This window comes from Rhineura floridana, chromosome 11 (genome assembly GCF_030035675.1).
Source record: "Rhineura floridana isolate rRhiFlo1 chromosome 11, rRhiFlo1.hap2, whole genome shotgun sequence".
Taxonomy (NCBI): Eukaryota; Metazoa; Chordata; class Lepidosauria; order Squamata; family Rhineuridae; genus Rhineura; species Rhineura floridana.
Window position 1 is genome coordinate 21,851,095 of NC_084490.1, and position 13,987 is coordinate 21,865,081.

The 13,987-nt window shown below is 45.1% G+C and overlaps 1 protein-coding gene across 1 annotated transcript in view; it reads right to left on the reverse strand.

Moving 5' to 3' along the window:
• SLC17A7 (solute carrier family 17 member 7) overlaps window positions 1-13,330 on the reverse strand; it is a 65,473-nt gene extending 52,143 nt beyond the window's left edge. The window contains exon 1 of the mRNA XM_061591616.1: window positions 13,269-13,330. Coding sequence (XP_061447600.1) covers window positions 13,269-13,330 — 62 coding nt within the window. The remainder of the gene's footprint in view (window positions 1-13,268) is intronic.
• Window positions 13,331-13,987: the final 657 nt, after the last annotated feature.

A 13,987-nucleotide genomic window follows, 5' to 3' on the forward strand; every position in this document is an offset into this window, starting at 1 on the left:
GAGCAGGATGCTGGACTGGATGGGCCTTTGGCCTGATCCAGCTGGACTCATGTTCCAACAATCTCAGTCCATCTACCGAGTGCAACTGACAAGGTGATGACAAAAGACAGTGGGAGTGCAAAGACGTGTCCTGATAGTTGGAGAGCCAAACGTGCCAGTGAAATACCGCCTGAAATGTGTCCTGGTGCACAGTGGAGAATGGTGGCTCTGATGTCAGTGGGTCAGTGAATCCACTCGGGGTTTTAGTCTGAACTTTCAAGGAGCTGTCCAAGTTGCGGCCAAATTTGAATCTACTCCAGACCCAAAGTATGCAGCCTGCAGTCCCTGAAACCAATGGGTTGGGATGAGATGGTGGCAGAGAGAAAATACTGGTTGAGCAGGCAAGGAAGCAGAGACAGCCAGGCTGCAATGACTTATAGAAGGCCTGGCCAATTCAGAGGTTTCATACTGCCCGCGAGGCATAGGATCTGTTCTTGCCCATCCCTGTTCCCTTCTGCTCCTGAAGAGAACTCCGGAGACTGAGCATTCATAGCATGGTGCCCTGCTGATGTTGTTGGAGTACTTTCATCATCCCTAACTATTGGGCAGTCTTGCTGGGGCTGAAAGGAGTTGTGGTCCAATAACATCTGGAGGGCACCTTGTTGGCTACCCCTATGTTATAATCCAGAGTCCCTGACAGTTGCATTGCTTGCTAAGGTGAAACTCTGACAGTTGTATCTGGCCTGTACAGTTTCACCAAAGTGGAGAGAGGGAGACAAGCCATTCGCTGACTCTTATGATAGACTCAACCTTAAAGGATGTAATTGCCAGTTAAGGTAAACTTTGCAAAAGCTGAGCAGTTATAGCAAACCAAAGCTCCTTGCAAAAGCTCCTCTCCAACACCATCAGGGCAAGCACAATAAGAATGGCAAGAGTGGAGCTATTGGATCCTACTGCCAAACTGTGAAAAATGCTCATTTACAAGTTTAGATAAGCTTTTGCTGGAGCTGAGCTGCAAGGCCACATCAGAGCACCTTCTGATTAGGGTAGACAGGACTGGAAAGAGCTGAGCCACTGCCACACAAATCCACTGTTCTTTCAAGAGCTCTGCAAGTTAATGGAAATAAGTGAGATAAGCTTGGCAAGCAGCCAACTGCATGTCAATTAAGACGAAAACTCATGAACAGGGAGAAACAAAAGAACCCTTAAATCTACTGTTAGATATCAACAGATGGCAACATGATGCGTTAATTTTGGTGTGTGTGTACCTTTAGAGATGTGATGAGCTAATATTAAAATACCCACACTAGTTTTATTGTCTCTTCAGCTGGATGAAGGGATGGAGATAAGAGTCTTAAGAGAGGTACTGGAAAGCAAATTCTAGATCTTGGGTATTGAAATGCTACAGTTACCATGCGCCCACTTATAAAAGACAGTGAGGATGGATTTAGATGAAAACTTTCAAAGCTGTGTAGAGATAGTAACTAGAGTAGTTTAGGAGTGCCAGTGTGGCAAAGTGGTTAGAGTGTTGGACTATGACCTGGGAGGCCAGGGTTCAAATCCCCTCTCAGCCATGAAGCTCACTGGGTGACCTTGAGCCAGTCACTGCCTCTCAGCCTAACGTACCTCACAGGATTGTTGTGAGGATGAAATGGAGAGGGGGAGAAATATGTATGCCACCTTGAACTCCTTGGAGGATGGCAGGATATAAATGCAATAATAAATACTTATTTTTAAGTGTTCCCCTATCCCTATGGCTCTTGCCTGATCCAGCACAGCCTAATAACTCTACAAAGATAATGCAGAAAATGTATGGGAGAGAGTGTTACTATGTGGCCTGACAGAAGCCTGCTAATTCCCATCCTGCTTTCTGTTCTCTGCTATGCCCCATAAAAATCAATGGGAGGGCTTGTGAAATTGATTAGATGGGTCACATAAGCACCGTCTGCTCGGTCTAGTCAATTCTACTCCCTAGGAAACAGGAAGTGGCCACTGTCATGATGAGAACAAGAGGTATAACCTTGCATTGTTTCCTTCACTTAATTTTGCTGTGCAAGGCTATTGCTCTGGTTGCAGCAACAGGGAAGATGCTCTTCAGAAATTATCATCGGCATACACAGCTCCTGACAGTTGCTTTAATCTCAAATGCATCATCCCTTTATAAATCACTGTGTGGTGGAAATCCAGTGCAACGAATTGGAGAGAAGAGGGATCCAGTACCTGAAAACTTCAACCTCATTCTAATTCTAGAATGATACTAATCATACTAATTCTAGGATTTCTACGCTGCTTTTATACCTAAAAGATAATATGAGCAGCCGGTTGGGAATTGCTGAGGCTGCATTGTCTCCTTAACCCTGCCCTGTTGATTTAGTAAGGCACGGGACAAAATTGCCCTTTGTGATTCAGGCCTCAGTCTATGCCACAAACACCCAGCATGAGCAGAAGTTGTTACTGCGCACAGAACTGAGCATCCTTCCTTTTTTAAAGCCAGGGTAAGTTTCTGCCAATGAAGGGCATGAAGAAAAGCTTGAACATGTGTGGACATAAGAAAAGCCCAAGGACTAGTCCAGCAACCTGTTTCCCACAGTGGCTAACCAGATGCCTCTGGAAAGCTCACAAACAGGACATGAGAACACTAGCACTTTCGTACTTTTGCTCCCTAGTAGGGAGGGGATCCATTGGCTGGTGCCGCTTCGAAAGCATTCCGTCGACTTAACAGGCTGGTAGCAGCCACTTTTACCAATCCATTTTTTCCACTAGCAAAAATAGTGATACTAAAATTGATATTTTGAAAGGCAATATTGATAAATTAAAGGTAATATCAGTAAAATGATCATTCTTAACATCAGTATTTTAGAGGTGGATTTTTAAAAAAAACACCATTTCTGAAAATAATTCCAGAAAATCACTACATAAAAATTCAATCCACAACAGTACAGAAGAGGGGAATTAATGGAAAATTCAGTACCAAATCTGAATTGGGCAGAATTCTAGCACATCCCTACTGCCTAGTAAGTGGTAGTCCCATGCAGGCCCTTTCCCTCTGATCCTGGAGAAAGTATATAGCCATCATGACTAGCAGCCAGCAATAGCTTTGTACACCATGGATTTTTCTAATCCCCTTTTAAAGTTTCCTAAATTGGTGGCCGTCACTACTAGGGATGGAAAGATCTGTCAGTTTCAGTTCTCTCAATTTCTCATTTTTCCAATTTTAAATTCTATTTACTATATTTCTGCAGCAATGTTCCTTTCTAAAAAATCCTCATGAAAATTGTGCAGCATTTTAGGGCAAATTTCTCCTAATAAGCACATTTATGTATGTAGCTTATTAAAGTACTCATCTTTGCAAGGAATTCCTTCTAATATGATGCATTATTGTATATTGTCGCTATCATATACATTTTTATGCACGCTTTCCCCCAACATGTGCATTTTTGGAAACATTGTCTGTTTGGAAAACTGCACTGATGAATTTGGATAAGAGCAATTTTTGAAGGACGGCTGTGTTTTCGGTTTTCACTGTTTCAGAGACTGAGAATTTGATAGATTCAGCTTTAAATCCAAATTGAACTGAGTTTCTTCCCAATCATTACATCCCATGTCAGCGAATTCAATAGTGAAGAAGTACTTCCCTGTGCCTGTCCTGAACCTATCATCATTCAGTTTTACCGGATGATGGCATATTCTAATATTATGAGAGCAAAAGAGAAACTTTGTGAAAACCCAGAGAACACAGGTGAGGTACCATGTAGAAGTGGGGCATCAAGACTCTCCATAACTCACTGCTCTTCCCCAAGCTTGATTTCATCCATGTAATCCAAGATGGTGTGCATGGGGATCCCAAGCTGTCTCCCATCCAGTATTGACCAGACCCAGGCCTGCTTAAAGCTTCAGCAAGGCTGCTGCGTGACATACCTTCACACCATGCCCCGGGTGTAGCATGACTAGCAGAAACAGAATATATTATATTATTCAAATCTGCTGAATTTGTGATTAGGGAGGGTGAATAACTGAGAGCAGTGACAGTTCAAGATGTGTTGGTACCGTGAACAGAAAATCCAAATAACACTCCCCAGGTTGGGGAAAATATGATATATAAATATCTGACAGTTTGCTGTCTTTTAACACTACTGCAAAATTTGCTACCTGAGGCAGGCTGCCTCACTTCACCTTGTCTGCTGGTACGTTTTGGCAGACTTTGGACTAAGGAAACTCGGTCAGACAGACAGGAGGGCAAGCAAACAGAGACACGTGGGATGGAATTCAAGGGAATTTATTACGTTCAGGAAAGGCGGCAGAAGGTAAGGCAGATCAGGGCCAGTGTAATGCCACAAGGTCCTATAATTAGGATGAGGAGGACAGATGGGCAGCTGCTTTGCAGTCTAATAAATATAATAGTATATTGTGATGTTATGAGAATGAAAACTGTTACCACAACCAGTTAATGAACAATCATAACAACAAATGCACACACACACACACACACACACACACCCTGTAACAACGACCCAATTCAACCCATTGTTGCTTCCTTGGCAGCAGGTGGAGTTGGTGAATAAATAAATAAATAAATAAATAATGCCAGTTCCCTTTTCCTGGTTGAATATGTGGTGGCCGTGTGACCTACTTTACAGAGGACAGTCCTTTATTTGCAGGGCTGCCTGATCCATGTCTGGTTTCAAGATAAAGAGCCACAAGAACAGAGAGCAGCCAGCAGCAGGGGCTCTCAAGCTGCCCATCAAGAGCACTTAGGTAACAGACTGAGCAGGCTGGCAGACAGGCCCCTGGTCATCCTCCTTATGCAAACGTTATGCGCATTTGTGCCCTCCTTTTTGGTGATGTATTCCCCCACTCTCTTACACACACACACGACGACGTGGAAAAGGAAGTGATTCCTAGTAGGGCAGTCCAGGTCACAAGAGTGGACCCACAGCATCTGGAAGGCCACTTGAAAGGAGGCCAAGGGCCTCCTGCAGCCCCTAAGCTGCAGTTTCCCTACCACTGCACTTCCCAGGATCCTTTGGTTGGCAGCCACATGACACGTATAGTCACAAAACAGGTTTAACAGCACAATCTTAAGAACATAAGAACATAAGAAGAGCCTGCTGGATCAGGCCAGTGGCCCATCTAGTCCAGCATCCTGTTCTCACAGTGGCCAACCAGGTGCCTGGGGGAAGCCCGCAAGCAGGACCCGAGTGCAAGAACACTCTCCCCTCCTGAGGCTTCCGGCAACTGGTTTTCAGAAGCATGCTGCCTCTGACTAGGGTGGCACAGCACAGCCATCACGGCTAGTAACCATTGATAGCCCTGTCCTCCATGAATTTGTCTAATCTTCTTTTAAAGCCGTCCAAGCTGGTGGCCATTACTGCATCTTGTGGGAGCAAATTCCATAGTTTAACTATGCGCTGAGTAAAGAAGTACTTCCTTTTGTCTGTCCTGAATCTTCCAACATTCAGCTTCTTTGAATGTCCACGAGTTCTAGTATGATGAGAGAGGGAGAAGAACTTTTGTCTATCCACTTTCTCAATGCCATGCATAATTTTATACACTTCTATCATGTCTCCTCTGACCCGCCTTTTCTCTAAACTAAAAAGCCCCAAATGCTGCAACCTTTCCTCGTAAGGGAGTCGCTCCATCCCCTTGATCATTCTGGTTGCCCTCTTCTGAACCTTTTCCAACTCTATAATATCCTTTTTGAGATGAGGCGACCAGAACTGTACACAGTATTCCAAATGCGGCCGCACCATAGATTTATACAACGGCATTATGATATCGGCTGTTTTATTTTCAATACCTTTCCTAATTATCGCTAGCATGGAATTTGCCTTTTTCACAGCTGCCGCACACTGGGTCGACATTTTCATCGTGCTGTCCACTACAACCCCGAGGTCTCTCTCCTGGTCGGTCACCGCCAGTTCAGACCCCATGAGCGTATATGTGAAATTAAGATTTTTTGCTCCAATATGCATAATTTTACACTTGTTTATATTGAACTGCATTTGCCATTTTTCCGCCCATTCACTCAGTTTGGAGAGATCTTTTTGGAGCTCTTCGCAATCCCTTTTTGTTTTAACAACCCTGAACAATTTAGTGTCATCAGCAAACTTGGCCACTTCACTGCTGACTCCTAATTCTAGGTCATTAATGAACAAGTTGAAAAGTACAGGTCCCAATACCGATCCTTGAGGGACTCCACTTTCTACAGCCCTCCATTGGGAGAACTGTCCGTTTATTCCTACTCTCTGCTTTCTGCTTCTTAACCAATTTCTTATCCACAAGAGGACCTCTCCTCTTATTCCATGACTGCTAAGCTTTCTCAGAAGTCTTTGGTGAGGTACCTTGTCAAACGCTTTTTGAAAGTCTAAGTACACTATGTCCACTGGATCACCTCTATCTATATGCTTGTTGACACTCTCAAAGAATTCTAATAGGTTACTGAGACAGGACTTTCCCTTGCAGAAGCCATGCTGGCTCTGCTTCAGCAAGGCTTGTTCTTCTATGTGCTTAGTTAATCTAGCTTTAATAATACTTTCTACCAGTTTTCCAGGGACAGAAGTTAAGCTAACTGGCCTGTAATTTCCGGGATCCCCTCTGGAACCCTTTTTGAAGATTGGCGTTACATTGGCCACTTTCCAGTCCTCAGGCACGGAGGAGGACCCGAGGGACAAGTTACATATTTTAGTTAGCAGATCAGCAATTTCACATTTGAGTTCTTTGAGAACTCTCTGGTGGATGCCATCCGGGCCCGGTGATTTGTCAGTTTTTATATTGTCCATTAAGCCTAGAACTTCCTCTCTCGTTACCACTATTTGTCTCAGTTCCTCAGAATCCCTTCCTGCAAATGTTAGTTCAGGTTCAGGGATCTGCCCTATATCTTCCACTGTGAAGACAGATGCAAAGAATTCATTTAGCTTCTCTGCAATCTTAAGCGTGAAGGAAGTGCAGCTAAGTTCTTAGAGTAGTTTCTCCCTAGTAAATACATTTAGAATTGCAGCATAAGTTAATCACATAGGGAAGCCTTTGGATGACTTCTTATTAAACAAGGAAAGGAAAGGCATTCTTTTTTTCCCTTCTTGGATAAACGATTCTCAGAATATAATGCCCTGAGAACAAGAACTACTGATTTAGGCCCCACTTAACTTAAATCATGTAATAAGTCCATCTGCCAAAGGCTAATTGCGTGGGCTTATCCCTCCGAGAATGTGCAGCCCTTCCCCACACGCTATAGTTTCTCATAGATGAGAACTTGACAGGGTGAGTTTCCTCACATTAACTTCCTCCCCGTACATTTTTTTTAAAATCCTATTTCATTTTTCAGGTATAGCACTGGCAAAGCAGAACTTCTCTCCATTGAAGGCACAAACTCTCTCACACACGCACGCACATCCAGGGACAGTCACATTATATAAGTGTAAGAGTATTGGGGGCGGGAAAGCCAAGCATCTATGAAAAGATTTTATGCCGGATGCTAGGCAGAGGATTAGCTCTGGGGCCAGCTGTCTTATTCTCTGCAACAACCGCACACAAAATGTCACGGCTGCCGGCCAGCTCAAGACAGAAAGAGGGTAGATCTTGGTTGCAGGCAAATGAACAATAACTTTTGTTGCAGGTGTTGAAGGTGCCTAGATAAATTGGAATGATGAGATCAACTTTAAAGCTCTGTTTTTTGATGGTGACAGAGCCATAGTTGTGGGCTGGATAGGTGGAAGGCAAGAAGAGGAGGCCACATGGGCAGGTGGGTGGATAGATGGATGAGTGATGGAAGAATTGACAGCATTCACACAAAGCTACAGTTCCCAGGGTTCTTTGGAGGATAGTACTTATTGATAAAGGTAAGAGAAGTGGTACCTTGTGTTTCAAAGTGGTTTGGGAAAGGTGTTGACTTGAGGAGCATTAAGATTGGAGGAATGAGCTTTGAGAAAAGTCTGGTCCAGGTGATCCAGAGCAAGTTCCTGGATGGAATGCATGCAAAACAGAGATGGAAAAGGGCATGGCTCTAGTCCAGAGAGAGTTAGTCACATACCTGTTGAAATTAACAACAAAATTAGATCCTGATATTTTGTTGGGAACCATTAAAACCAGTTTCTTGGTCCAGATGTCATGTGAAACTGTGGTTGAAGAAGGCAAGATATAGGCGCTGAAGCTGGTTGCGGAAGTGGAGGAAGGAGCATATGACACAGAGTTCACTTTTTGCCCAATAAACAATGGTTCATTGGACCAAGATTGTTCCATTAACCTATGCATTACATATTTTATCTAGATTGGGGCTTCGTGTGTGTGTGTGCATTATAGCCTGCTGAGAATGTCAGGAATAGATAGTAGTAAAAACTCATATGGAGAGAATGGAAAGGAAAAGAAGATGGTGGGTAGACTGGCCAAACAGAAAGAGGACTGATAAAGATGGATGGGTGGATAGTTGTGTATGAGAGTTATATAGCGAATGGATGATGTGTACCTGTGTATATGGGTAAGAGATTGATGGATGGAGATAGATTACGACCAATTTCATGCATGCAAGAACATCACTTGATTTCTCTGCATGTCATGACTAGCAACTGAATGTGTGAACTCCATTGTGTGCGAGGTGATATGATAGTCCTATTACTGCTGTTAGATCTGTGCTGGCCTCTTCACAGGTGCAAGCCATCACTGGATACAGCTGTTACCTTGTGAGATATATGCATGTATGAATCAAGCCTGATCGTGTACCATTTAAGGTGCAGAACTAAACGAAGGGATCCGTGGAAGGTGTTGAAGACTTGAATGGGGGACAGGAGGAAGACACATAGATTCAATTCGGAAGCAATTGCCACTCCTGGGTTGGGCTGTGAAGAACATGCTCTGTGTGTTCAGGTGCTCCCTCTTCTCCTTGACACACTTCAATTTCTCCCTGCACTTGCTGGGTTGTGGTAACCATAGTTTGCTGTGACATCCAAATCAGTCAAACTATGATCACCATCTTTTTCCTCCAGACCATTGTTGGAAACCAATGGATATCTGACTCTGCTTTGAAGGCAAACTGTGATGAGGAGGGATTGGTGTGGAGAGTATGAAGGGAGCCACCGGGGTAGGTTTATTGTTCCTAATTTAATTTATTTGCTATCTTTCCTCCAAGGAGATCAAGGCAGCACATGTGGTCCCCTCCCCATTTTATCCTCAACACAACCCTGGGGTGTGTGTGTGTGTGTGTGTGTGTGTGTGAGAGAGAGAGAGAGAGAGAGAGAGAGAGAGAGGGAGAGAGAGAGAGAGAGAGAGAGAGAGAGAGAGAGAGAGAGTAACCCATGGTAATCTGGTAAATGTCAGGGCTAAGTGGAGATTTGAACATGGATCTCTCCAGTCATAGTCCAATTCTCTTACACCACTCTGCCTCATGAGCAAATGGGTGAGAAAATGGAAAGAGAAATATTGTGGATGATGGAAACACAGAGGTCTGAGTGTACATGGAAGAACTTCATGGGAGAATGTGGGGAGGGCATCCTCACATTCTCCCATGTGGGAGAGAAATGAAACATTCTGCCTTGCCTTTCCAGTCAAACTGGTGACAGAACTATGCACTTAGTTAATGAAAGACACCCCCCTCCCCGTGTTTGTTTGTGCTACTGAGGATCAAGGGAGCAGAGAATAAATTTTAACACTGTTGTAACAACCTGGCAGGCTTTTGAATTCACCTCTCTTTCTCTCACTGCCGTGGCTTCCAAAGCTTTGATTGTCTAGGACACCCATTTTACATGCAAGATTTGTCTGCTGAATCACACTGGCCAGCTCCTTGAAAGTTCAGACTAAAACACGGAGCGAATTCCATTGCCCCACTGACACGGAGCCACCAGCCGCCACTGGTTCTCACTTTTTGCCCTGCAAAAAGTGAGGAGGAATCGACAGGATGGTAGATGGGAGGCATGTGACTGCTGAAGCATGGAAAGTTCTATAGTCTGCAGAAGAAGAACAGCGAGTAGGAGTGCTAAAACCCCTCCACCTGAATGGAAGCCCCTCATAATGACACCACAGGCCATAGCCTTGTGCCTCACCTTGAGCTCTTACTTTGTCTGCGCTGTGGCTTATAGATCAGCCTATAACAGACATTTTACAAGTTGATTACATACAAGCAGGGGTGTGGAATGTCAGGCTCAGGGGCCAAAGGTGGCCCTCCAGGCTTCTCTATCTGTCTCTCAGAACTCTCCCCAGCCCATGGTACTCAGTTCTCCTGCTCTGCACCTCAAGTGTTCTTGCCTGGCCAGAATGTCCTTGAACTCTGATAATACTTTCTTGTCTATATGGAGGACAGAAAGGGTTGTATGAGTGTATGTGGAAATTAGCCTACTATGCAAAGGTATAACTTGCATCTGTTGCTCTGCCTGACCCACTACTTGCATGTGGCCCTCAGATGATTGCCCAGAAGGGAATGTGGCCCTTCGGCTGAAAAAGGCTCCCCATCCATGATATACAGGGAGGTGTGTACCCAGAACTTTAAAAAATCCAAAGACAATCCATATTCTGCAGGAAGAAAATCAGATTCTGCAACCCATATGAACTATGCAAAATAAGCACATGTGCATATATCTCCATAATTTAGTCTGGCTGTACTAGTTATGGGGAAGAACAAAGATATATGCCTACAGCTGAGGTCCCACCCTGTGGAAATGCCATTCAGCCTTACTCTGAGTGACAGTTAGCCCTACTGGCTTATGGGATTTCCATCAGGCATTTCAAGCTCATCTCTGCAACCACAAGGTCTAGAAACCTGGTTTTTAAAATTAAGGAGTTAAATTATCAGCATGCTGAATTCTGCACAGGTTAGGTTCTATACTTGCACAGGGTAATTGCAGATGCACAAAGGCGTGGTTATAGATGCACATTTCACTCAGCTGAGGTCTCCTTAATCCTCATATTTCCTTGTTAGAGAAATGCTTTATAAATGCTTCTGTTGTCCTCAGGCATCCATTTTTTGGGGAAGATGTTCTGCTGTCTATGCAGTTATTCATCTCAGCCAAACACATCAAGAGTCACAGAAAAAAGTATATATATACCCATGTGGGTTTAAATATATATATATGGAGAGAGGGAGGGAGGGAAGAAAAAGAGATCTCAGCGTAGCCACTTATAACTCTGGTGAATATTTTATGAAGTTCTGCTATGACTGTGCGTATTTCAAACTGGAACTCATGCCAGTTATGTAAAGCAATTTCGCCAGTGCCGTCAGCCCTCACTCCCATCTCAAGGGTGGGCTGGGATATTAATTTATTATTATTTTCTTTGCTTGCCTTTTTTAAAAAAAAATAGCAACTGTCCTCTGGCTGCATCCACCAGGACTTTGTGTGACCTCTCTGAGCCTTGGAGAGCCTTGGTCTGATAGTATCCTGGCAGAGTGAGAGGTGGTGAAATGGGAAATTGGCAAACCCCATGCAAAGGGTGGAGAAACACTCCAGATTACACACCCACCCACCCACCCACATACACACATTGTCCCTGCCTTAATGGGAAGTTTGCCCCTTTAGCTGGGCCTATGTAGAATATCTGGACATACTGATTCCTAGTAGGGTTGTATTAGGTCACTGAGGATCTGCTTGAGAACTCACAGCTCCCTTCCTGTGGGATTCCCCATGTGCTCTTCTTTCTACCACTCAGTCTCCCCACTCTGGAAACTGGCAATCCCTCAGGACTCAGCCCCTTGGTCTGCAGGTTCAATATGATCCATACCTAATCACCACTGGAGCTCCCACCCACGTCCTATATGACTGGTTTTTAAGCCTATTCAGAGGCTCTCCTTTTCTCTGGAGCACTTTATTTCCCCTGTCCTGGTGGAGATCAAATTTAATCAAGGGAAAGAACATGTAGCATTCAGCTTGGCAAAAAGATTGAGATACATTGGGGAGGTGTGTGTGTGTTGAGATTACTGCATAGGAGGAGGGGGTGGAGGAATGGATGAAGGTTAAAAATAGAAATATTTCCCTCCTCTTGATCTTATCGCATTCACCTCTCCCCACCTCCCCACTTTCCTGATGATGACCCAACATGCAATGGTTGGCAAATGTTAAATGCTGACATGGTAAAAACCAAATGGTACAAGGAGGGAAGGCTAAAGCAAAAAAATATTTTCAAAAATTATTCTGCACATGTGCTTCAAGCAAACCAACAGAACGCGATGATACAAAATACACCCAAGTGCCCAGGTTTGCAGCGGAGAGCACTCCATCTGTCTAAAAGCAAGGGAAGAGAGTTTTAAAAATAAACTGGGTGGAAGGTGGATTGAAGAGAGGGAGGAGGTGAACGGGGGCTGTAAAGTGCAGCTGCGACAATAGGTGTGACCCTCCATATCTGAGTACATGAATCAGTGTGTGATTGTGTATGGTTTACGTGTTTATGCCAGTGTGGTATAGTGGTCAGAGTGTTGGACTAGGACCTGAGAGACCAGGGTTCAGATCCCTTCTCAGCCCTGAAGTTCACTGGGTGACCTTGGGCCAGTCACTGCCTCTCAGCCTAACCTACCACACAGGATTGTTGTGGGGATTAAATGAGGAGGGGGAGAACCGCATATGCCACCTTGAGCTCCTTACAGAAAATGTGGGATATAAATGCAAATAAATTTATGACATTTCTATCCCACTCTTCCTCCAGGTGGTATATATCCATGGTCTTCTCATCCCCCCCTTTATCCTCACAACAGTCGTGTGAGGTAGATTAAGCTGAGAGGTAACAATTGGCTGAAGGCCACCCAGTGAATCTCATGGCTGAGTGTGGATTTTGAACCCAAGTGCAGTCTCTCCCGTGCCCTAAGTGCAACATTCTAGCCATTTTGCTGCACTGATAGACTATCATGATTGCAAACAAGCCCATTTGCACAAGACCATATTTTTTAGACAGGAGGTGTTAGGGTGAGGCACCAGTGGTGGCTATGAGTGAGCTATTGCAATAGGCTGAGTTAGTGTGGACATGAAGGTATACCTGTGAGTTTATCAATCTCTCTCTGTGTGTACAGGGATGTGAGCTTACAGCAGCAGTATTGCAGTATATGGATCTGTGTGTGGAACTACGAGGAAGATGCGAGCATTTCCCACTTCAGATATGAGCCACTGACATCCCTCCCCCATCTCCTAAAATTCATCTCAAGGAGATTTGCTCTCTAGCTCAAGAAAAATGAGTACAAGTAGGCAGAATATTACTTGCCGTTACACTACACCGTGGCCAGAAATCTAGGCTTCCCCGCTTTCTCTTGCCAACATTGCATTCAACTTCGTTCTAACACTGAAAATCTTGTTCAGAGAGAGAGAGAGAGAGAATCCAATCCTTACCTGTTTATCTGCCCCAAGGTCCTCCCAGCGAACTTCTTAAACTCTTCTTTCCGAAATTCCATGGCTTCTAGATTCTTTTGCTAAAAGAAAGAGGCAGGGTCCCCTCGGGTTATGTCCCAGTATATCACCTTTGGAGACACGGAGGTGAATAATAATAACAAAAAATTAAAGACTCCACCGAAACATCAGGAAGGCTTCCTCGGGGAGGGTAGGAGGTCGCTGCAGGTTTGGTCGATGGAGAACACAATCCCGTTCTTCTTCTTCTTCCCTTCCTTTGCTCTTCTCCGGTTTTCTTTCTTTTCTCGCTCTCCTCTCTCTCTCTCGCTCTCCTCCCCCCCTTTCCCTTCCTCCCCTTTTCCTCCGTCTCCCTCTGGCCCCTCAAACCTCTCCTCTCCCGCTATGGCACCAAGAGCTCAACTTGAGGCACGGCGCGTGCGGAGGACGCAACCATCGCCGGCTCTGCCCGCCTGGCCCCTTGCCCGCTCCACCAGCACGGGCTGAAGCGTCATCGGGGCAGCTTTGGCCGGCACGCACGGCGCCCGTGCCCTACGCGCTACGCTGCGGAAGCCCCCGATCCCTCTCCCGACCCACCCACCTCGCCCCCTCCGCAGGCCTGGCGGGCTCAGCCTGTCTGCCCTGCCCGGCCGAGGGTCTCCAAGGCAGGCGCGAGAGGCGCAGGCGCCGGGCCTGGCCGGCGGAGAACTTTGAGCGTCCCAAAG